At 36.6% G+C, this 24,042-nt stretch overlaps 1 protein-coding gene and 1 long non-coding RNA gene across 7 annotated transcripts in view; both read right to left on the reverse strand.

Moving 5' to 3' along the window:
• Window positions 1–96: 96 nt before the first annotated feature.
• Window positions 97–24,042, reverse strand: part of LOC106163353 (protein mono-ADP-ribosyltransferase PARP14-like) — a 66,980-nt gene continuing 43,034 nt past the window's right edge. For 3 of the 6 annotated variants that reach the window (XM_087000890.1, XM_087000889.1, XM_087000891.1), the window contains 20 exons: window positions 14,342–14,584; window positions 13,728–13,841; window positions 13,311–13,502; window positions 12,771–13,028; window positions 12,328–12,564; window positions 10,443–12,191; window positions 9,723–10,226; window positions 9,020–9,132; window positions 8,645–8,872; window positions 8,074–8,295; window positions 7,801–7,930; window positions 4,390–4,548; window positions 4,086–4,151; window positions 3,764–3,946; window positions 3,233–3,439; window positions 2,801–3,027; window positions 1,759–2,179; window positions 1,389–1,537; window positions 990–1,167; window positions 97–821 (listed from right to left, as the gene is read on the reverse strand). In XM_087000890.1, the coding sequence (XP_086857016.1) occupies window positions 535–821; window positions 990–1,167; window positions 1,389–1,537; window positions 1,759–2,179; window positions 2,801–3,027; window positions 3,233–3,439; window positions 3,764–3,946; window positions 4,086–4,151; window positions 4,390–4,548; window positions 7,801–7,930; window positions 8,074–8,295; window positions 8,645–8,872; window positions 9,020–9,132; window positions 9,723–10,226; window positions 10,443–12,191; window positions 12,328–12,564; window positions 12,771–13,028; window positions 13,311–13,502; window positions 13,728–13,841; window positions 14,342–14,584 (5,867 nt within the window). In that variant the 3' untranslated portion in view covers window positions 97–534. Of the gene's footprint in view, window positions 822–989; window positions 1,168–1,388; window positions 1,538–1,758; window positions 2,180–2,800; window positions 3,028–3,232; window positions 3,440–3,763; window positions 3,947–4,085; window positions 4,152–4,389; window positions 4,549–7,800; window positions 7,931–8,073; window positions 8,296–8,644; window positions 8,873–9,019; window positions 9,133–9,722; window positions 10,227–10,442; window positions 12,192–12,327; window positions 12,565–12,770; window positions 13,029–13,310; window positions 13,503–13,727; window positions 13,842–14,341; window positions 14,585–14,805; window positions 15,091–15,283; window positions 15,536–15,648; window positions 15,919–17,247; window positions 17,503–17,837; window positions 18,105–24,042 lie in introns of all 6 variants that reach the window. The other 3 variants (XM_087000887.1, XM_087000886.1, XM_087000888.1) reach the window with 2 other exon arrangements.
• Window positions 20,047–24,038, reverse strand: LOC147764415 (uncharacterized). Its single transcript, XR_015331916.1, has 2 exons — window positions 23,686–24,038; window positions 20,047–20,903 (listed from the first exon to the last, which is right to left on the reverse strand). It is a non-coding gene; the product is annotated as an uncharacterized LOC147764415 (long non-coding RNA).

Raw genomic sequence — 24,042 nt, forward strand, 5'->3', positions numbered from 1 at the left:
AATATTTTGAGCAGTCATCTTGCCTCTACTTTTTGGTCTTTTCATTTCTGGTATGCAGACACTGGCAAGTGAAGTAAAATATACATAACTACTGTATGAGTTACTATTTTTATTTTGGATGTAGCGCAAATTTTAATTAGCAAATATTAAATTGAGCTTAAATGGGGCTCTACACCCTTCGTAAGATAATTATTGGGTGGTATATAATTCATAAAAATGTCCGTCTGTGAAACAAGAACAAGACCATAACCTTTTTTGCAACTTATGAAATTGATACACATCTTAAATGATCGAATCTTAATTCCCAATAGAAAAAAATACTTTTCAAAAGAATATATCTATCATTGCAAAATCAATTATTGGATGAAAATTTAAAGTAACCCATACCCCATGTATATTACGAACCTAAAGCTGTAAGTTTATCCCCTAAATGTTAATAAGCATAACTCGATAAGGCATAGCCTTCATCACGTTAATAACAAACTACAAGACTGACATTCTCTTATCAAAAGTTATGGTCACCGTCGCTCTGTATTACTGGAATACGACAAGGAACTCGGGGTAAGCCTGTGTATCGGAGAATATCACGAACATGGTTGGAGCGGATGGATTGTCAACAACTGAATCGTAGAGACTGTGCTTGTCATTTGGATCCTTCTGTGGAGGGACGATTAGGCCCTGTTTACCTTGTACATATTCTCCAGTAAGCACGCGGCACAGATACAGGTGCTTATAGCCATTGGCATTTGGCCGAGCGTAGGTATTTTGGGCGCTGTAAGATGCATTCACCGCAAAGTACACGCCATTTCCAAGGACAGTTGCTGAAATTAAAAATACATGTTGTTTATCATGTACATTCAATGTCGTACGAGAGAGAGAGAGTTTTAGAGAGAGAGTTTTACTGAAAATTATAACAGGCACATCTATTAAGTTCATTCGTTTTTTTTCATTATTGTCGTCTAATTAATGGGATCTTTATCTGAAATTACCGTTTTTCCCACAATAACTTCGGTTGAAGCCATATTTATTAATACTAGGGAGGGTATCTTCACTGGTGCCGTGCCACAACACACGTTCTACAATAGTCCCCGCCTTGGCTGTTGCTTCCATGTGAGCTTTCTGAACGGAATATTTCTGGAACATACTTGGATTTTGAATCCGCTGAACCTAAGAAATATGAATAAACGTCGATACAAACAAAATTACCAATGGGACTATAATCATTTCCTGAAGAGTGGGTAAAATGACATTTTCTTTATCATTTCTACTTTTTCCTAAACCACACTCTCTGATATCCTTATTATTTCTTTTTCTCATCGACTTGGTTATGAAACATCGGAAAGATGGACGTACTACGAAAGAAAAAAACACGTGTTGATTTATTTTACCTTAATTATTTGATTAAGGGCTCTTCCTATTGTTTGTCTCAACAGCTGATCCACGCTTATGTACTCTTGGTCGGAAGGCTTTAAGTCTACACAGATATATGAGGTGTCTTTAGGCACTGTGGTCCACGTGGAGGGCAAATCAATCTCTCCTGGGAAACGAAGCAGATCAGTCACAACATATCTATGTAATGAATACACGAATTAAAACGTCTACTATACAATCATTTATCTACAATATGCTCCACTCCACTGACTTTTAAGTTTAAAAGTATCAGGTTGGATTTTAACGTGAAAAAGTACAATCTTACAGATAATAATCTAAATCTCTGTAATACAATTTGTAAAATGCAATCAGAAAAAAATTACCCACTTTTTGTGAAGTCCAGTCGCTTGACATCAGTTTCCATTTTGTCCGCCAGGCAAATTTCTTTCATCCTTGAAAAATCAATTTGACACTTATCGTTATTTTCATCGATGAAATTGACAAAAGTTTTTCCAGAAGAGTGAGCATCCTCGATTGCTGCATTAATATTATCCGGATAAGGTTGAAAACTTTCTTTGCCGTTGTCATCAACATCTAGGTAGCACCACTGAACAGTCTTGGCAAGCATTGCTGCCTGTCTCTTTTTGCTATCTGCGAGAAGTACTTGTCGAAACACGCTGTTAATGTCCTCCGTTACTGCGATAATGTCCTCTGAACTACCTTGGATGCGGATGCGTTTCAGGCGTGCCTTCAGTTCTACCGTGATCTTAACGTCATATTTTCTTTCTAGGGATTTAATTTCCTCAACCTAAGTTGTATAAAAAAGTATCTAAATAAACCAAATAATTAATTTATAAAATATAACTAAGCGAGTTATCAAATCATATATAAATGCCCCGTGCGGCTGATATCAGCGCAGTGAAATCACACAATATGTTTATTCTAATCAAAATTAGGGGTTTTGGGTGGAATTCCCTTAGTATGTAAGAGATAATGCACTACCACTCGGCATTCTATTCATCATACATCGGGCTTGCGGGCAGTGCATTATTTCCTGCATAATATTTTGCTTTAAACCACCAGGTGTGTGTGAACAGCAAGAAATGCCATTAAATGGTACAATGATGCTCAACATTAACTATTCAGCAAAAGATGTATCTTCTGGGAACGTTACTTTGGAGCTCATTAGCGGTATTAATAACGAGTAATGGACACACCAGGCATAATATCGCTACGATGGTGTGAATGGGAACTATGTCCCACAAAACAATGTTGACTAATGTTAAAGTAATAGAGGTGATGAGCGGCCATGTAATTCTACAGCATAATACACTATGCCGGGAAAGTTTTAAAGTTTGTATACACGTTTGCCGTGATATCATTCACAGCATAATCTGGAGTACAGAATCAAGAAAATGACAAAACTTACGTCTTCTTCAGCGAGTAGTTCCAACGCCGGCTCATAATTTGGCCCCTGAAGCACCTTATCTTTGGACTCAGATTCACATAACTCATCGATTTTTTTTATAGCATTATCAATGTTGTCTTTCTTGTCCGCATAAACTGTGAGAATAAGAGACGCGGGTTCTCTAGCTGTGCTTTTAGTTCTGGCTCCATTACTGGAACTGCCAAAGGGGGACCAAAAACTGACGGTGTCTAAAAGAGTTGAATAACAGCTTTCCTAAGATTCACCCATGCTTTCATTATACAGCTATGAATAAATCAATAGTTAAATATTTCATTCAATTTATATTTACTTGATGAAAAGTTATTAAAATATGAAGGAAGATATGCACAAGTGTACTAGGATATGTACAAGTTTACAAACAACTTGGTACAGGGTATGAACTGTGCTTTTCACCTGATATGTAATCGGTAAAAGTCCGATAGATCCCCTTACTCTTGTCCACAACTCTTTTGGCCATTTCGTTATGAAATACATCCACCATGCTCGCCTGGAATATGGTTATTCTTACAAGGAGTAGGTTTTGGGATTTCCGCCCTTTGTCAAAGTCAGCTATGGCATCCAGCATGCCTTTTGCCACGTCTTTTGGGTCACAACCTGCGCCTGAGCATGTAAAAAAGGTCTTTTAAAATCTAAATAACTCATGTTAAAGATAGAACACTTCTATGCATTTAAGCAGTACTGTCGATTGATATATGTAATAAGTAGCAAATATATATCTGAATCAACAAAACAAATAATCGAAAAAAAAAAAACATGGCGCGTTTCTCAAAAAGTTACATCGAAAAATTAAAAAAAAACAAAAAACATTAAGAAGGTATTTTTTTCAATGTGACAATATTTCAGTGAGTTTTTCTGTATACTTTGTAAAATAATCCAATAACACGACCAGTCCTACTAAACTGCCAACCTAACTGGCATACGCACCTGTTCCAAGAGCCGGGAAGCAAATAGATGCCATTTTCATATCCTCTGCCCTCTCGAGACACTTAGTAACCGCTTTCTTCCAATTAGGATTGCCAAAAAGCTGTACTGGCATGACCAAATGTATTATACACTTTGAAGGAAGGTCACCAGCAGTAGTGACAGCAATTCCTGACTTGGGGCGTTCTACATACGAAAAGAAAAATCATTTAATAAAAAATAACATGCATGAACAATATAGGAGGGGCATTTACAATGACGTGTGATTTTTTTCAACAATTGAAGGTTCATGAATTTTGAAATTTTTGTCCATTGAACGACTTACTCTGTCCAGCACACTCTTGAACAATACTGCGTCCACCCTTTTTTATAATGGCGTTCGAAACAGCACCTAATAGGAAAATACATAAAGCAACATTTACTGTATAAATACGTACATATTTTCTACTGTATGTCTTAAGTTATCCCTTTTGTAATGCAGCTTTTACATTACACGAATTTCTGCACCCTGTCAAAAGGGCATAACTATTGCTATTTCAGACATTTCATTAATAAATACGATTGGCAAATTGTTGGGATAAATGGTGCATATATTTTACTCGACCACGGTTGATACATGCACGGTATACCTTTACTTAAGTCCAGTTCTTCGTTGGTGCAGTTCACAATGGCGTCAGTGTGTTCCTCAGTTATATCCCCCTGCTGGATTTGAAGCGTGATATTCCCTACCATTGCCGCCTGTTGTAGTCTACCACCACCACTGGCCATACTTTGGAATGTGCTCCCACCTTGAGTGGACAGATGGTTAATAGTTACACTAGATATAAGAATAATTTCAGATGTAATTTTTTCTATGATTCCTTTGATTATCGCTGGGGACAGACCAAAGACAAACAAGGCAGCAAAGCTGTCAAATGTACAGACAAAAAACAGGAAATAACTATGCACAAAATAGGCTACTGTCAATTCTAATGAAAAGTGCATTACGTTAAACTGCAAATTCAACATCAAATTTTAATTATGCTCAACAGGTAATACCAATGTAAGTAAAATGTGTAACAAGCATAAGGCTTCAGGCCCATGGGAGTTCAAGTTCACACTTTGAAAATTTATAATTTCCAAAAAAAAAAAGCCAATTAGACTGCTTTTCCAACTAAGGCTGCATTTTAGTCCTGTATTTTTTTTTTTGAAAGTTTGGCAATCATAAGTAACATGGTTTTCCCATAATGGTCATCATGGCAGCAGCACCCAAAATTGTGTTTTCTTCTAATCTGATGCAATATAACATAATGGTAAGCAGCATAATGACCGTCAATTTTAAATAATAAAATAAACGTATCATGGATTTTCAGAAAATGTGACTAGCATGGGTCTTCAAGCCCGTGGAACTTCAAAGTCACACCTTAAAAATGCCAATATGTGAAAAATTAAATTTTCACAAAAAAAAACTGTTTAACTGGCAGTAAGAATTACCAAACAGACTGCATTGCCTACTGAAGCTGTATTTTAGTCCCATGTTTCTTTCCTGTAAGCTTGAGAACAGTAAGTGACATGGTTTTTCTTAAATGGTCATCATGGGAGCAGTGCCCAAAATAGGTTTTTTTCTAATTTTGATGCAATATTACATAATGTTTAACAGCATAAAGACCATCAATTTTTAATAATAAAATATTAGAATCATGGATATTCAGAAAATGTGACTAGCAAAGGCCTTCAGGCCCATGTAACTTTAAAGTCACAACTTGGAAATGCCAAAATGTAAACAAGACAGCACTGTTCTGAAATGTTTTTTTTTCCATTTTTAACAATTTTTAACATAAAACAAAATTAACAGTTTACTGTCATTTTTATATGATCAACTAAGAAAATTGATGAGATGGGAAAAATATCAATAGAGCAGTGTTAAATGTCCAATTTCTTCCATTCTGAGATTCTGAACAAAGTGAATGATTGAATCTAACAAACTGCAATGATATGAGTTTATTTCCATTTTTGAAACTTTATTACATAATACACGATAACAAGTTTACCATCATTTTTACAAAATCAACTAACAATGTTGTAAAGATGCAGGAAATGTCAAACAAACACTTTAACGTATCTTATTCATTAAATAATGAAACTGTTAACATGCCTAAGAATTGAATCTGATGAAATGTGAAAAAACAGCATTACTTCTAAAATAATGGCCCGATTATGCAGATTTTTGAACTCAACCTGCCTTTTAGCAGGACTGACCACTCCTGTGAGTTAAATGACAATTGGCCTATCTGTTTTTCTTATATTGTGTTTACAGTGTTGCATATATGCTGAAAAGTGAAAAAACGGCATAACTTCTACAATAATGGCCCAATCATGCTGATTTTCGAACTTGACCTGCATTTTATGAATATTCATCAGCTCTGTAAATATAAAGCCAAAAAGTAAAACTGCCCTCCACTTATCGTGTTTACAATGAAAGTGCACGGTGCCGGCGACGACGGCGATGACAGACGCAGGTGATGGCAATATGTACAGACACATATTTACATAAAAAAGCATAACTACTAAAACAGTGGCCCGATCATGCCGATTTTCGAACCTGACCTGCGTTATAATAAGATCGATTACTCCTGTGAGTTTCATGACAACAGGCCTATCAGTTTTCCTTGAAATATGTTTACAGTGTTGCATATATGCTGAAAAGTTAAAAAACAGCATAACTTCCCTTAAAATGGCCCGATCATGCTGATTTTCGAACTTGACCTGTGTTTTATGAATATTCATCAGCTCTGTAAATATACAGCCAAAAAGTAAAACTGCCTTCCACTTATCATGTTTACAATGAAAGTGCACGGTGCCAGCGCCGGCGACAGTGACGGCGACGACGGAGATACAGGTCATGGCAATATGTACAGACACATCTGTACATATTTACTGTACTGTTTGAGAACAGTAAGTGACATTGTTTTTCTTAAATGGTCATCATGGGAGCAGTGCCCAAAATAGGTTTTTTCAAATTTTGATGCAAAATTACATAATGTTTAACAGCATAATGACCATCAATTTTAACAATAAAATATTAGTATCATGGATATTCAGAAAATGTGACTAGCAAAGGTCTTCAGGCCCATGGAACTTCAAAGTCACAACTTGAAAATGCCAGAATGTAAACAAGACAGCACTGTTCTGAAATGTTTTTTTTTCTATTTTTAACAATTTTTTTAACATAAAACAAAATTAACAGGTTACTGCCATCTTTATATGATCAACTAAGAAAATTGATGAGATGGGAAAAATATCAATACAACAGTGTTAAATGTCCAATTTCCACCATTCTGAGATTCTAAACATAGTGAATGATTGCATCTGACAAACTGCAATGATATGAGTTTATTTCCATTTTTGAAACTTTATTACACAATACATGATAACAAGTTTACCATCAGTTTTACATAATCAACTAATAATGTTGTAAAGATACAGGAAATGTCAACCAAACACTTTTGCGTATCTTATTAGTTCAATAATGAGACTGTTAACATGCCTAAGAATTGAATCTGAGGAAATGTGAAAAATCAGCATAACTTCTAAAATAATGCCCCGATTACGCTGATTTTCGAACTCAACCTGCGTTTTAGTAAGATTGACCACTCCTGTGAGTTAAATGACAATTGGCATATCTATTTTTCTTATATTGTGTTTACAGTGTTGCATATATGCTGAAAAATGAAAAAACAGCATAACTACTAAAATAGTGGCCCAATCATGCCGATTTTCGAACTTGACCTGCGTTTTAGTAAGATTGATTACTCCTGTGAGTTTCATGACAACAGGCCTAACGGTTTTCCTTAAAATGGGTTTACAGGGTTGCATATATGCTGAAAAGTGAAAAAACAGCATAACTTCTACAATAATGGCCCGATCATGCTGATTTTCGAACTTGACCTGTGTTTTATGAATATTCATCAGCTCTGTAAATATAAAGACATCTGTGTCTGTACATAAAAATTGCCTGGCTAATAAATTCAGACTTGCAAGCAATAACAAACAGAAAATACCATTCGCTTTCCGTCTAGAAGTTGAATGTCCACTTCGCTCAGAGGAAATATCTTCGTTGCTCTCTTTTCCGCGTCTTCTGGGCTTACGTCCTCTTCCTCTCTTCAACTGTCTGATCTCATCCTCAAAAGCCTACCAGTAATTAAAAGAGGATTCATTAAAACAGTGTTAGGGAAAACATCTTTAACTCCTACCACAAGCTAGAGGGACACCAAAATGGTTTTTCATGATCAGCTTAGTGTAAAGAAATCTACAATTTAACAGTAGCAACTTACAGCAACGGTGGCATGATCTTTATCATACACCACAAGACGCACTTCTCTGAGAGTTGTTTCTGGTTTACTTGTGCTAAAATTGGCTATTTCTTCGTACATCGCTCTTGCCACAACATCTTTTGGGAAGCCTAAGTTGCCAGTGCCAATCGCTGGTATGGCGATTGAAGTGTAGTTGCCTTTATCGGCAGTAAAAAGGCATGTCTTCACCAATTTACGAAGACACTAGAAGAAGACATATCGTGAAATGTATCTGGTCATTGGTAGGAAAGCGCATCCTAATAAAAAATGACTCACCATCGCATTATACGTTGTAAGCTTTGATTATTAAAAAAACAGAAATATTACATGAAAAATCAAAGCGACACCCATTTATGCTATGCCTTTTAAATTCATTTAATTTAGCCCATTTTTTAAGTATTGTTAAAAATTTACAACACTATAGTACTGAAACGACCATAAACGTATGGTTAATCAAGGGATCGAATACATCATGGGGATATTTTCGTTTAGTGTATGAATTGGAAAACTATGGATAAAACACCATACTTTAAAGAGTGGTGATTTAACTGACCTCCTCTGAGCCAGATGAACTCCAATTCAGACAGCTTCCATGAAACACGCGTTTGCACTTCAAATTACCGCCAGAAGTTTCAACAATGTCGCCAAACTGAAGTCCATTTGGTGCCTGCTGATCACATTCGACCTGCAAAACGTTTCCCCCAGCGGACAGCAAAGACTTCGATACAGCACCGTTCGCCAACTTCAGATCCCTGCTAGTAGTGTTCACAATGATATCTGCCTGTAATGTTATGTTTAATATAGGCTATGAAAGTATATGAAAGTCGTCATAAGATTTAAATTCATATAAGTCATTCAGGTACATGTACTTGAAACATTGTACCACAGTGTTTATGCTCACAGAATAACTTCTCAAGCGTACACATACCATTTCCTGTGCAAGAACTGCCTTTCTGAGTGAAACCAGAAGTCTCTCCCTTGTGTTCATAGTCAGGGGATCAGTAGTGGGTAAGTATGAACTACAGGACTCTGTCTCCAGACCTGGCATTTACGTAGGTATTATGTAGTAAGTTGTAATTAGACACAAAACAACAAACAAACAAACTCTCTTACAGACCTACAAAATGTTTTCCTCAATTACTTTACAAAACGCACAATTACTTTGAAAATGTGCGGAGAAGGTTTAAAAGAGACTTTGGAAAATCTAAATCCCATTAATGAAAGTGGACATCTACATTCACATTTACCACATTGTGCACATTTCAAAATTACTATTACTTTAGTGAATGAAAATGCCAAGATGTTCTACAGACTAAAATTGGTAAAAATCATAGGTAAAGATCAAGATGAATATAATGATACGCTCCCATGCCCCTAAAGAAAAGGCAAATGAAATCTCGTTCGGATACTGGGTGGGGGAAAATGTTAGGGGCTGAAGCAAGAATTAAAAAGATCATTTCAGTACAAATTGACTTATTGTTGTTCACTATCTGAAGAGTTTTTATTTTTTAGGAAATTTGATAAATATGAAGGTTATATTCAAAATTGTTGTATAATAGTATATTTTGTTATTAACACAAAAGGCCCATTCTTTAGATCAGTTAATTGGTTAAGACGGACAGGTTGCCTACCAGTAAATTGTGAGTGCTCTCCTGCTCCTACTGATGCTGAGACTCTGCCATACCCACCATCGTAGCTTGCTCCCTCATCTGTTCTAGAACTGCCAGTCGGAAAAATTCCGTGTAGAGCTCGCTGAAATGCCGTAAGTACACGTTCCTCCAGTGACACAATTCGAACCTCTGTTATAGATGTTGAGGAGTTCTTAAAAAAGTCCCTTATAGCTTCAAGAATAACTTCTGAGCATTTATCAATTGGGAATCGATAGACTCCAGCACTAAGTGCTGGAAAAGAGATGGCTTTGAATTTCATTTTTGTTGCTTCATCCAGACAGTTGTACACTGCCTCATATAGAAGGTTCTCTTCATTATTATTTCCTCCACGCCACACTGGACCGACAGCATGCAGGATTTTCTTGCAGGGCAGTTTGCCTGCCGAAGAGGCGAAGACTTGTCCATCAAGAAGGGCTCCGTGCTTCCCGGTATAGGCAGAGCATTCATCTTGGATACTTTGGCCACCTAAGGATATTTATTTTATTAATCTATTTATTATTTATAAAAGATTGATATGAATAAAAACAAAATTTGTGTTCGTAAATTTTGATACTTCCGTTTAAGGTATATATAAGAAAATGTTATCACTGAATACTACAAAGAGGCTGTGCATGACAATATTGAAACACAAAAATAGTTTGACTGGCAGACGTTTACCACTTCATGATAGACATGTCTCACCTGCGTCCACGATTGCTTTGGCTAAACCTCCAATGTGGGCCATGTCTCTGTTTGCTGCATTAACTATTACATCCACATGTTGCTGCGTAAGATCATCTCTATGAATGGCCACTACACAATTATCTGGTGTCTTAATGTGAGCCACTACTTTCTGGTTTATGTCTGAACTGTCAACGATCACAAAGTCACCATCCTCCTCGGCTGGCCCAGAACTCGACGGGACATCAATTGTACAGTCGTGTTTTGTTTCCACGTTTTCTAGAAAGTCCTTTCCTCGTTGGGAGAGTATATACTTTGGCATCCCCGGTTTATTTATTTCTTTAATTTCAGACTCGATTTTCAGGCAAAGGTCGCGTAGTTTTTGAGTTGTGGCGATGATTCCGGGTTGATTCCCTTGTACAAGAAATCCGCTGCTCTTTCCGGACTTTCCCCATTTTATTTTCACTTGGTTTTCCGCATTTTCCTTCTCAATCTCTCTTAATCTTTTTAACCTTCGCTCTACAAGGAATGTAACTTTTCCTCTTTCCATTTTCATAAATTCTTCAACCACTGTGTTGAAGGTAAGGAAATCAGAAACACATTCTAGGACGTTGCCAGATACACTTTTCACAGCCACAATAGTTACGGAACTATTGTCTGCTTTGGGTATAATTCTACACAACCCAGGATACAACTTTTCTTGCTGATCAACTGTTGCGTGCCACTTTTCTGTGTTCAAAATCCCCTGGCTACCATCTTTGATTGAAACCGGGGTTTCAATTATGTTTTGCTTGATGATCTGACAAGCATGAGTGATCTCGTCTTGCTTTGTTGCATGTACTGAAACCTCATCACTTCCGACAACCCACACTGCATCCAAACTTTCCCGGCGGAACAGATCCACAAGATGTTCTCGGCATTCTTTGGTTCCCATTAACAGCATAGACGCTGGAGGCAACTTGAAGGTCTGGTGTAGTAGGGCGTTTATTCTTTCATAAACATCTATCATAGCTTTGTTTACGTCATCTGGCATGCCTTTTAGATGAAGCATCCTACTATCCTGATCAATACTGATGTTCATATCGGGGAACATCTGTTTAGCAATCTTTTTGTACTGTATTGCCAATAGGTACCGAAGTTGAAACAGCTTCAGAGTTTTCTTTTCCTTCACAACCAATGCATCTCGTCGCATTTGCTCATCAAGTTGTTTCTGTATCTGTGTAATTTTCTGAATCACCTCATTGGCTATACCTGCCTCCCCCATCACTCGTATGACACAGGTCTGGTCTTCAGTTTGCAGACGATAATTGTCGTTTTCTGGATTCGGTAGCAATGAGAGAGCTTGGTTGGTTTTCTCCCATATTGCCTGAAGAGTGGAAAACTCTTTGTACACAAACTCTTCCTTGAAAACCTTATTCATAACTTCCCTCACATTCCTTTCCCATGTTTCTGCAGCTTCTCTATAATTTGGAGACTGTTGAGATAGCGCACAGGTGACACTGGGCATTGATGCTGGATTCTGAGGCCATTGTATGCGGGCACTCACATCAGCAAACGCTTGTTCAGCCGCAGAACGATGTCTTTTAATGCCTTTGATGAACTCTACCAATCCGTATTCAACATTTTCCAATTGAATTGGTTTGGGTAGAGGTAAATAGGGTTTGCTCGGGTCATGTCCAGGGGGAAGAATCCCAAGGCACTCATGGTATATGGATACCTTTACATGGGTCTTGTTCAATATGTGCTTCTTTTTTAAAACTCTGTCTACAACTGAAACACAAGCACAAACACTCCTTGATACAATAATTGCGGATCACAAAGAGGGATTATCATCAAACACATTTAGAAAAAATTGATATGAAATTGTCAAATTTTCACCTCTTTTAAATAAAGAAAAAACCCTTACCTTCTGGGTTATCAAAAGTCACGATGGCGGAGGCTGAATCTGAAGCCATATGAACCACACTGACTCCACCACCACCACTTTTCTTCTCGTTCTCAAAATAATTCTCGAGCGCATCCTCTGTGATATTTTGAGGAAGTTTGTGAACCTGGATACTAGTTGTAAGGGGAACTCTTTCCACGACAAGATTACTTCCTTCAAGTTTCTTTTTCGAGCAATTGGCTTTAAAGTTATCAAAGTCTGAAATGAAAAAGAATGTCCCTGAACGTAGACAATATATTACTATTTACATTGTTAGTAGTACAATTGTCACACATTCACCATTCTGGTTAACATTTGTTTTACATGAAACGATAACGTAAAACATGAACCACACACTTCACTTTATTAAACAATTAATCAGGTTTAAGGTTTAAATGGACTTTTCTAAAAAATACATCAGGTACCTGTTATTGGTTCACTTAATGCAACTAGGACAGTCCCAGGGATAGCCCCAAAAGTAATGTTCTCAACACTGTAGCTGGTTTTTGCCTCGATGAAATTTTCTAGGAGGTCTGTTGTTACATTTACGCCCACCTTCTTGAAACAGACCTTCTGCAAGTCATATGTGACAGGAGGAGGGGGCTGAACTGCTGCTATGTCTAGACTACTTTTATCTAATGTCAGTCCAGTCTGTTCCCACTTCTGTAATATCCTGTTCACAACTAGTAATTAAACATTTTTTAATTATCATAATTTTAGAAAGAACTCAATGTTTTCAATAAATTATACATATGAAAATAAAAAATCTGCTAACCAAAGGCTAATCTCCTTAATTAGGACTTAATTGAACTGACCACGAATATTTATGGTGTACTGAGCTTTATATATACATGTATGATGTAATCGATGTACTGCATAAAACCAAGAACCATCTAGCTAGTGTGCACTGGCTTGAGAAAAACCTTCGCAAAAAGAGAACTAAATTCGGTTGTAAAATAGCTCACCTTCAGGATCCGGAAATGTTATCAGGGCCTCAGTTTTATCTTCATTCATTGTTATATTCTGAACGGGACCACCACCTGAACGTTTTCTGTTCTCAAAGAAAAGTGTCAAGCTCTCAGTCGTGCTCTCTTGGTGAAAACCATGTACTCTGATGGTGTCAAGTTTAGGTGTTTCCACTTGGTTGTCTTCACTTCCTTTTGCAGATAATAAAAAGGTAAGTTTAAAATGTATAATAAGATATAGCATTTTTGTATTTGTTCATTGTTTTACAAACTTCCACTGAATAACAGCCTCCCCCCCCCCCCCATATATATACACACACACACACACACACACACACACACACACACACACACACACACACACACACACACACATATATATAAATTGAATATTCTTTTGGACAATTTTCCCCTTACTTGTCCCTCCTATAGCTGAAGGAGCACTCTTTTCACAGGGCCATTCCACGTGGAGCCTGTTTCCATCTAGTATCGTCCCAGGAGACTCCCCGTGCTGAATGACACATGCAGCAACTGAACATGAAAAAACTTACATTATTTACGTCCTTAACAGAAGGTGCAGGTGCCAAAATGGCTAAAAGTTAGAGGGTCGGGATATTATTATTTATCTATGTAGAAATTCATCCCAACAGGAATCATAAGCACACACGGAAATGTCAGTATTTAACCTTAATTTTGTTTGAAACAAAAACAAACTTTCAAGGAGAATCAACTTATCAAACCCTTAATCCCTCAAAATATTGATATATATGGCGCTCTTGCAACGCCCCTAATGTTATTTATCTTATTCATGTAAAGTCAGTTATTTACTTAATGCTCAAAACAATAGTTGTGTTTTTTTTTTCAAAAACTAGTCTTGCCATTTGTATATTAATCTATCATTTACAGTAATTTTTCATTTGTCATTAAATAAAGAGCAGTCTAGCATAATACATGTAATTAATCATTTAATAACCTGTTCCTTCACTATTTAACTTATTTATCCCAGTCAAAAAAGGAAAAGCAAAAAATACCTTCATGGTCTTTATAGGTAATAACAGCAACACCAGATGCTCTATCAATGTTGATGTCCTCAATCTCACCGCCACCACTGCGTTTTTTACTTTCAAACAACATCTCTAAGCTGTCATCTGAGGTGTTTTGATGAAAGCCGCGAATTTCTACGGACCTGACTGGTTCTGGTGGTGTCAGCCTGCATATGGTCAGTGTGGCTCCTTCAAGTTTGAGGAGACCTCTTTCTAATACTCTGTCAGCAACTGAAAAGACATCCAAGAATATACTTAACAGCAAGGGCATTGGTGGTGACTCACTTTGTTTTTTATATGTTTAGGAATAAGCACTATCTATATACAACAATAAATTCATTGTCAAGCTCACATTATATATGGAACCAAAATTTTTCAGTTATGAACATAAATAAATTATTCTCGTATTACTTAAAACCCATTAATTAAAGCAGCATTTGATCAGCATTAACCTTCTGGATCTACAAAGGTGATTGTCACATCTTCTGTCAAGGGATTCCTTTCCAATTTTGCAATTTCACCACCTCCAGATTTCCGTTTGTTTTCAAAAAACAACTCGATTGTGTCATCAGATGTTGTCTGATGTATTCCATGAACCACTATTGCATTGATAACCATGCTATCTTCCTGCATTATGTTGCCAGCTGTGTCATCTGCTTTATCTGGCTGGGGCCGACAGACACGTATTGGTGCACCCTCGAGAATCAGGTTTTCTTGGGCTAGGACACGTTCGGCAACTAAGTGGAAATTTTTTAAGGATTGAACAGAGGTTGTAGGTTATTTACATTAACAAGGGTGGCATTTTACACCTGATATAACATAGCATTTATGGCATAGTTACTTCTTACCAAAATGCAATGAAACAATTTTCTTAGGGAAAAATTTTCCCTAAGCGGAATTGAAAGTAATTCTCACCAAACCATTACTTACTTTTGGAATCTGCATAAGTAATTTTGATAACGCCTGTAGTAGCATCCCTTTCCATGTGCTCAATATCTCCGCCACCTGATTTTCGTTCATTTTCGAAAAACATTTCAGCGGTGTCTGTGGATGTCTCCTGTTTCACGCCGTGGACTTCGACAATGTGAGAAAGCTCTTCTTTTTGCTGGGGCTTAGGCATGCATACTTGTAGCTGGGCACCCTCAAAGAGAATGTCCCTCTTTCCAAGAACACGTGAAGCAACTAAAATGGTCATTAAATATAAAGCTAGTGATTTTTCTAAACAATTAACGTTTTTAAAGTAAAAAAACTTTAAATGTGACTTTCTGAAAATTGTTAAAACAAGTTGCACTTACCAGATGGGTCACAGAAAGTGATCCAGACAACGCCCTTTTCCAGGTTTCTCTCTAGCCGCTGTATATCACCACCACCCGACCGTTTCATGTTTTCAAAAAACATTTCAATCTTCTCGTCTGAAGTCTCTGCCCTTATCCCATGTACTTCTATCGTGGCTGAAACTTGTGTTGTTTCTATGCCAGTCGAATCTTCCTCGTTCTCTCGCCAGACCGCCTTTAACTCTGTTCCCTCCAGTATAAATGTTCCCCTGTCCACTACTCGAGAGGCAACTGAAAGAATTACACATGTAAATGAAAAAGCATCAATCAGATTTCTGTCTGTCACAAACCCCTCTTTCAAACCAGCACACACAAACAGTACCTGATAAAGGACAGCATTTGTTCGGTTAAGTCAACTGAAGTATTCTGAAGCATAAAAAAATATACATGTATCATAAATCAATTCTTTCCTACAACTTTACAGAAAACAAAATGCATAAACTTTAACTTATTTATCATGTCCACAACAACAGTGTACTGATTACCTTTTTGGCTATGAAAACACTTTGATGGATAATCCTTACTTTATGTCCATAATAACCTAAAATCAACTACACACCATTTTAGGTGTTGGGATTAAGAAAATGTATCGAATACTCAACATTCTGATACCTTAAATGAAAGAAAATGCACCAATTTGCATACTTAAATATACACTAGCTGATACCCGTCACATCAATCATTGAACCATGACAAGAGATTAGTATACACGATTTATAGCCTGGAGTCAAAGATTTTGTGACTTTAACAATAAAACTAAAAACCAACCTCCATTCAGGTGTAAAAAGAATTATCGACAATCTATGTTATATTAAAATATACATGTATTTATAATAAGAATTCTTAAAAAATTAAAGAAAGACTGGGACTGAGTAGTAATCACACTTTGTCAAACATGTACTTGGCAACCAGCGGCATTATCCACTGCGCCAACAAATCTTACTATTCATTAGAATGTTATTGACAGTATTATATGTTTCCCTCACACATGCGAAAGCTTTATGGAAATTGCCAAAGGCTAGAAAATGCCTTCAAAATATACTTTTACAAGTTTTAATAAAATTCAAACTATGGCCACTATCATCCCACTGCCCTATGGTATCGCTAACACCTGTCAGTTGTCAACAGATCGTTGTAAATGTAGTTTGGAAAAAAAAAACGTGAAACGGAGACTTTAGGTGATCTGCTACTATAATATAGATTGCATAAATTTATCATAAATTTATCACATCTGCAAGAAAAGTTTATTTATCTTTCTACCATTTAGGCACTAACTGAAAAACAAGTCACAGAAACAGCATCAGTTTTCACTACCAAAATTGCCCATATTCAGAACAATTGACAAAATAACACCTTATATAACACCTTCGATGACAGTATCTCCAACATTTTTTATGACTAGTTACCATAATTGCTGACAATTAAAAATTTTTACTTGAAGATAAATAAAACCAGGCAATTGCTCAATGACACTTTTTCCGAATACCCACTGTAATATCTACATAAAACTCACACTTGACAAAATAAATGTCATATGACATATTAGCTTTCTGTTCTTACCTGTTACATCATCAAAGACGATATATATGCAATTTTTTTCAAACTCTCTTTTCATTTCCTTAATTAGTCCTCCACCGCTTCTCTTTTCCTGCTCAAAGAACATCTCCAATGTCTCGTCTGACATCTCCGGTTTCACGCCAGTAACCATTACCGTGTTACATGCGAGGACAGTTCCTGTCTTTGGCACAGGCTTGCTGATTTCTAAACTAGCACCTGCCAGTGTCAAATCTTGTCTTTTCAGCACCCTCTCAGCAACTGGAAAAATGCAACTTCATATTCAAGCACGGCTGTAAAAATGAAATGCAAAACAGCATTATTATTACTGGTATGCCTACACTTAGAACATGGAAAGTCCAACCTAATTTGTGTTTAACTTAATAAAGAGCAGAACAAAAATGACAATATAAAAAGAACTGTCTACGTAAACTTACGTGAATCTACGGCAAATGTTTTAAAATAGATGAAATACCACAAAACAGGGAATGTAGGATAAGGAACTGGGCAAGGTTCCATTTGCCAGAGGGCAGACAATTATTGACAGACTGCAAATCTGCATAAATCTCAACTTCGTTGTATCATATCAAATTTACCTTTCTTCGTCTTGAAAACCAGCGTGATAACCATGTCATCACGATTCACATAACAGCTTTCAATTTCACCCCCTCCAGATCGCTTTTCACTTTCAAAGAACATACAAATGGTTTCTTCTGACGTTGCGCAGTTGAACCCTCGCACCTCAAGTGTACATTCCTCTTTATTGGTCTCACCCTCCTCATGTTCATGTCTGTCTCTGGTTTCATAAGGAGAGCCAAGGTTGCCACCTTGAGACCCAGAGTAAAGGGGAGGGATTTCCTGTGCTACAAGATGAAAAACTGAATATAAAAAACATTTGAAAACAAAAGATTTCAAGAAGACATTATACAGTATTGTCTCATTATCGTTAAATATAGTAATTAAGTAATTATAGTAGTTCTATTTTTTTTATTTTGTGTTCTTAAATATACTGTATGTCAGCTGTGCATTTGTATATCGAATACAGAAAAAAGAGACCAAGTGGGAAATAATGGTCGTTTATTATTATGACAGGTATTCACATTTGCCCAATATGTGCCAATTAATTATGACAACATCATGAGCATGGTTACACATCTTTATTAATTGAAAAACACAATGTAGGAAGGGGCATATATATATATATGGTTGGCTCTTTCGGACCCCTATATTTGAACTATAAAGATCACTGCATTGGCTAAGTGTCACTTATTGTCACTTGTGAGCAGTACTGGTCATTAAATTTTGGGGCGTCCGACTTCTTAGGGTAAAGATCCGGCCAGCTGAATCAGTAAATGGGGTTGGGGGATTTTTTAGATTTTTTTCAAAGTTTTGGTGTTTGGAACTCGAGGTCACGGCTTCTAGATTACATGTTCAATGTGAATGCATGCTGAAGTAAGTTACCAAAGTTGAAGTGAAATAATTCTTGATTAATCAGTAAATCAGTAAATTGCTGGACTTTAGTTGGACTTAATTCAGTTCGTAAGTAAAGACTTTTAACTGAATGGTGGCAGCATTTTTACCTTGTATAGCCATTAATGACTTTGCATTTTCAAATAATGGATACAACAGCACAATAGATGCAGGTTTTCTATGTGTATCATATTTCGTAGGATAAATTTTCAAAGTTGGTAAGAATTTGCACTCTTTTTCCTGTTCAAAAGCTATATTAAAATTTCCACTATAATTGTTTGCACAGCTATATTAAAATTTTCACTATTATTGTTTGCATAACTACAAAAATTGTTACGTCTACCAATACAATTTATGCTGGTTAACAACTGTTGTTTCATTTTAAACACATATGACATACTAAATAACATGCAATGCATGCTACTTATCGTAAGAACACGCATATTGCATATACAACCTATGGAAAAGCACCTACTGGTAATCAATAAGGTCGCGAGACGTGGTTATTTTCAGTTGCACCCTGGATTACGCACGCTTGCTACGCAAGGTGTCGCCTGTGGAGGGGGGGGGGGGGCGGCACAGCCCATATGGTTACTGTGGCGAAGGTGACAAGTACTTCCAAACATTTTTTCATAACTGTCATTGTTCCTCATTCTATTCACAAATTTGATATTTACGGCAATTGAAAATGTGGCACTGGCAAAAGTGGGTCTTGGTGCGTTGACAGACCGCATACTGCACAGGTGTCCCCAATTAACCGCCGCCAGAGAAGAGACCCCAAGCATTAAACAACACGACCTGTAGATATTGGAAATTTGGCAAAAGTTAAGCAACTAAGGCTTTATTAGATTTGGGCAGAAATCGAGAGGAATGTCCAGTGACATGCCAAACCTCTAAGTTCAAGTCTTGGCCCTTGACACCAGTAACGCACCCCTTAGTCAAGAATGTGAACAAATCAATGTTGGGCAGGTATGCTCTACTTTCTACAGGCGTTTTGTGATTTTATCAACTTGATTGTCAAGTGCCAGACCTTTTGTCCCCAGGTACTAGTAGCAAACATTATCAGATAACAATCTGACACTAACCAACAGCGCTGTAAACCCAGTTATCAATGCTGTCTTCTTTACCTGTATCTTTACCAGTATTATGCCAGTGGTACGTTCGCTACATTTGAGTAAGGAAATATGCTTTGATGCTTATATTTATTTGTAATACGTTAGCATCAACCTGTTAATAAAAACTTGGAAACTTTCAATGTTATTACAGAATAAAAGTATAATGATGGGAGATGTTATATGATTAAATGCTTAATAGAAATAATAAAAACAGATCATGTGAAATATAAAATGAATTCATTTTATTTGGGTTATTTGTTTATTTATTTATTTAAATCAATTAATTATCAAACATGAAGCTTATTTTTAGAAACATTAACAGATATTACTGCAATATAACCCTGCTGGTACACAGATCTACAGTTCTCAAATGCAAATACCTTCCACACACCACTGATGAAATGTGAATAATCATATGTATAAAGCAGTAAAAATATCACAAAATGCGTGTAGGCAAGATATTTCTACAAGTAACCTCATTAATCAGTCAGGAAACTTCATAATGGATTCAATAAATGTAGAAATTTGAGCAAAAGAAATTCTACATACAGGCATGACAGATTTACCATATATTGCCACCAACTCTTAACTGAATGGGCATAGAAAGAACAAAGTGAGTCTCCCGCCCATTAAAAAGAATAATAAAAAAATAATTAAAAACAGATACTGCCAGTCTTAATACTGAAAAACCATGGCACCTTGCAGCCTTCACTGCCTCACTATTTGCAGACAATGTTCTAGTCTCTGTAACTGTGTACTTTTGATGAGGCATAGACACAAGAATAACTCCTTTGAAGTATATTGTGAAGGTCTCTTTTGTCATAAATCTGCCACGTATAACCTGAATGTACATATTGCAATTCACACCGCAGCAGCTTGTCTTAGTAAGGACTCAACCAGCTGAAAACTTGAGGCACAGCTTCAGGGACAAGATCACACCATCTTCCCTTGCTGTGATGATGGATCTACTAGTACATTATCTATGTCTTGTCCTCCTAGTTTCTCTAATACCATTTCCCCTGATCTATGCTCACATCAATCTCTACAGCTTTACCAACAGCTACACAGTTTTTACATCTGAAAGTATAAAGCCAAAATTGTAATAAAGCACTATCAATTTACTTGTTATATATTGATTTGAGGGCAAGAGAAAAAAGCAGGAACCTCGTATCATAATCAAGATAACTAAAAATCAAATATGCATAATCAAATAGCTTCAATTGTATATACTACTGATGATTTTATCTTTTAAACTTCAGCATAAATTTTGACTTTCTCTTGTTAAAGCATAGCCACTTTATCAAAATGTGCTTGAACAAATAATAATAATAAACAACCTGCACACATGATGGAACATGGAGGTCAATTGCCACAAAATAAGTTGATTTGTACTTGGTAGCCTGAGAAATAGTATCAGGTATTAATTTGAGCAGTAATAATACTACAGAGTTAACAACGACACAAGCATATGGTGTAATGTAACAAAATTCATGCATTACTTGCTGTGGCAGTGTCCTTAATATTAATTCTCAACCTATTGTGCACCGCAGGTTTTGATTTTCAATGTCATTAAAAATTTTTATTGCTGTTAGTTTGATCTATGTATCTGCTATTCAAACTAGAGGATCAGGATATATGGTACAATCAAATTTAAGTTCTTTGTAAGATAGGTCAAGGATCAATTTCAAGGTCACAGTAAATTGCCAGTATATGACTTCCTATTCAAGTTCAATAGTAACTATGGACCTATCTCTGTCAAGTTTGAAGTTAAAAGAGAAAGAAATTAGCAGAGTTCACTTCATGATAAAAAGTAGGCCAAAGGTCAATTTCAAGGTCACACTTAGATTGCCAGTATAGGACTTCCTATTCAAGTTCAATAGTAACTATGGACCTATCTGCCAGTTTTGGAGATAAAAGGGAAGCAAAATTTGCAAAATTCAGTTCATGGTGAAAAGTAGGTCAAAGGTCAATTTCAAGGTCACATTTAGATTGCCAGTATATGACTTTCTTATCATGTTCAATAGTAACTATGGACCTATCTCTGCCAGTTTTGGAGATAAAAGGAAAGCAAAATTTGCAAAGTTCAGTTCATGGTGAAAAATAGGTCAAAAGTCAATTTTAATGTCACATTTATATTGCCAGTATATGACTTCCTATTCAAGTTCAATAGTAACTATGGACCTATCTATGCCAGTTTTGGAGATAAAAGGGAAGCAAAATTTGCAAAGTTCAGTTTATGGTGAAAAGTAGGTCAAAGGTCAATTTTAAGGTCACATTTAGATTGCCAGTATATGACTTCCAATTCAAGTTCAATAGTAACTATGGACCTATCTCTGCCAGTTTTGGAGATAAAAGGGAAGAAAAATTTGCAAAGTTCAGTTCATGGTGAAAAGTAGGTCAAAGGTCAATTTTAAGGTCACATTTAGATTGCCAGTATATGACTTCCTATTCAAGTTCAATAGTAACTATGGACCTATCTCTGCCAGTTTTGGAGATAAAAGGGAAGCAAAATTTGCAAAGTTCAGTTTATGGTGAAAAGTAGGTCAAAGGTCAATTTTAATGTCACATTTACATTGCCAGTATATGACTTTCTATTCAAGTTCAATACTAACTATGGACCTATCTCAGCCAGTTTTGGAGATAAAAGGGAAGCAAAATTTGCAAAGTTCAGTTCATGGAGAAAAGTAGGTCAAAGGTCAATTTCAAGGTCACAGTAAGATTGCCAGTATATGACTTCCTATTCAACTTCAATAGTAACTATGGACCTATCTCTGCCAGTTTTGGAGATATAAGGGACTAAATGTTATAATTTTGGAGTTACCATAATGTGCCTTAAATTTCGTACAGAAAAAATTAATTAAAATAAAGAAAATGTCATTTTGGTCAAAATTCTTGAAATAGGAGGTGCTCTGAAGTTTCAGAAGTTCAAATTTGATGAAATAATGTCATTTTTGAACACAAGTTGTCTGCTTTGCCAAGCCTTATGTTTTATTTTTCCAGAGTTCAAAATTTATTATCCATTACCGTACTGCACATTTTGCTTTTACCACCAATATGTACTTTTTGATACAGCGTAACTCGAAAACCGTATGGAATACAAAAAAACCGAGACCACCCTCAGTGTTGGGCTTTACATGCTCTACAAAATGCAAAAAAGAATGGGTCTCTAGCATTAACGGTTCCCGAATTAGAGACAGTTTTCAGTTTCGGTATCTTATGGCCGCTACTCCCGTGAAAATGCACCGATTGACCCCAAATTCATGGAGATGAAAGATGACCTGAAGGGTAACACTTTCCAATAATATTATTGGTTAAGTCTGTGTAGTGTCTGAATAACAGGGCAAAAAAAATTTTTTTCGTAAAAAATTTCATTTTTTAAAAAATTTTGACCCATTTGACCTTGAAGTAAAGGTCAAAGGTCAAATCCAAGGGTATATTTGAAATCTACACATATGACTTTTGGAAAGCCGTCTATAGAAATTTTTCCCATAACTCCTTCCGTAGGGTAGATAATTAGCATTTAATTTTGCCATTTTTAGACAAGGGTGCATTGTAATGCGTGCCACACCCAGACCCCAATACCGACAAAGCCCAAATTTTACGTGGAACAAGTTGAGATTATAGGTGACCTAAATCCATGAGATGGGTACGGGGGCCCTTACCGTCTAGGAGGAGAAGCGGTAACGGTAGCCGTCCGGCGGAGCCGGCGGAACGATCCGGACGGGACCGAAACCATGTGTACCGCCAGCGCTAACGCTGGTGGTACAATAATATCGTTTGGAAAATAACTCACTGATTTAATTATGCTTTTGCAACATGAAATTATCATTAACTTTGCCGGTTCACGTGTACACAGTACCTTGCTATCAGTGCTGCTCTTTTCTCCCCAACTCGCCACTGACATGCTAACCACATCGTTTCAAAACAACGTTGGTATGCTCCTTTACTTTTGGTGTTGGCAGTTTCGCCCCGGGGACATCGTTTTCGGTTAAAAACAACGTATCGTTTTCACCCATCTTTGCACTGCTCCTGTACAAAATGTCCGCTTGCTGCCCCCCAAGTTAAAAATCGTAGCACGTGGGTAGTTACGCAAGACCTGTGACGTACATGTATAACACACTTATTGAAGTGCCTGAATGGGTTGTTAATGGTTCAACATCTTGGTGTTGATCTCAATTGCAAGTACAGGTAGCATCATCCTGATAGGGAAAAGTTT

This window comes from Lingula anatina, chromosome 1, assembly GCF_051362555.1.
Source record: "Lingula anatina isolate TDL-2025a chromosome 1, LinAna3.0, whole genome shotgun sequence".
Lineage (NCBI taxonomy): Eukaryota > Metazoa > Brachiopoda > Lingulata > Lingulida > Lingulidae > Lingula > Lingula anatina.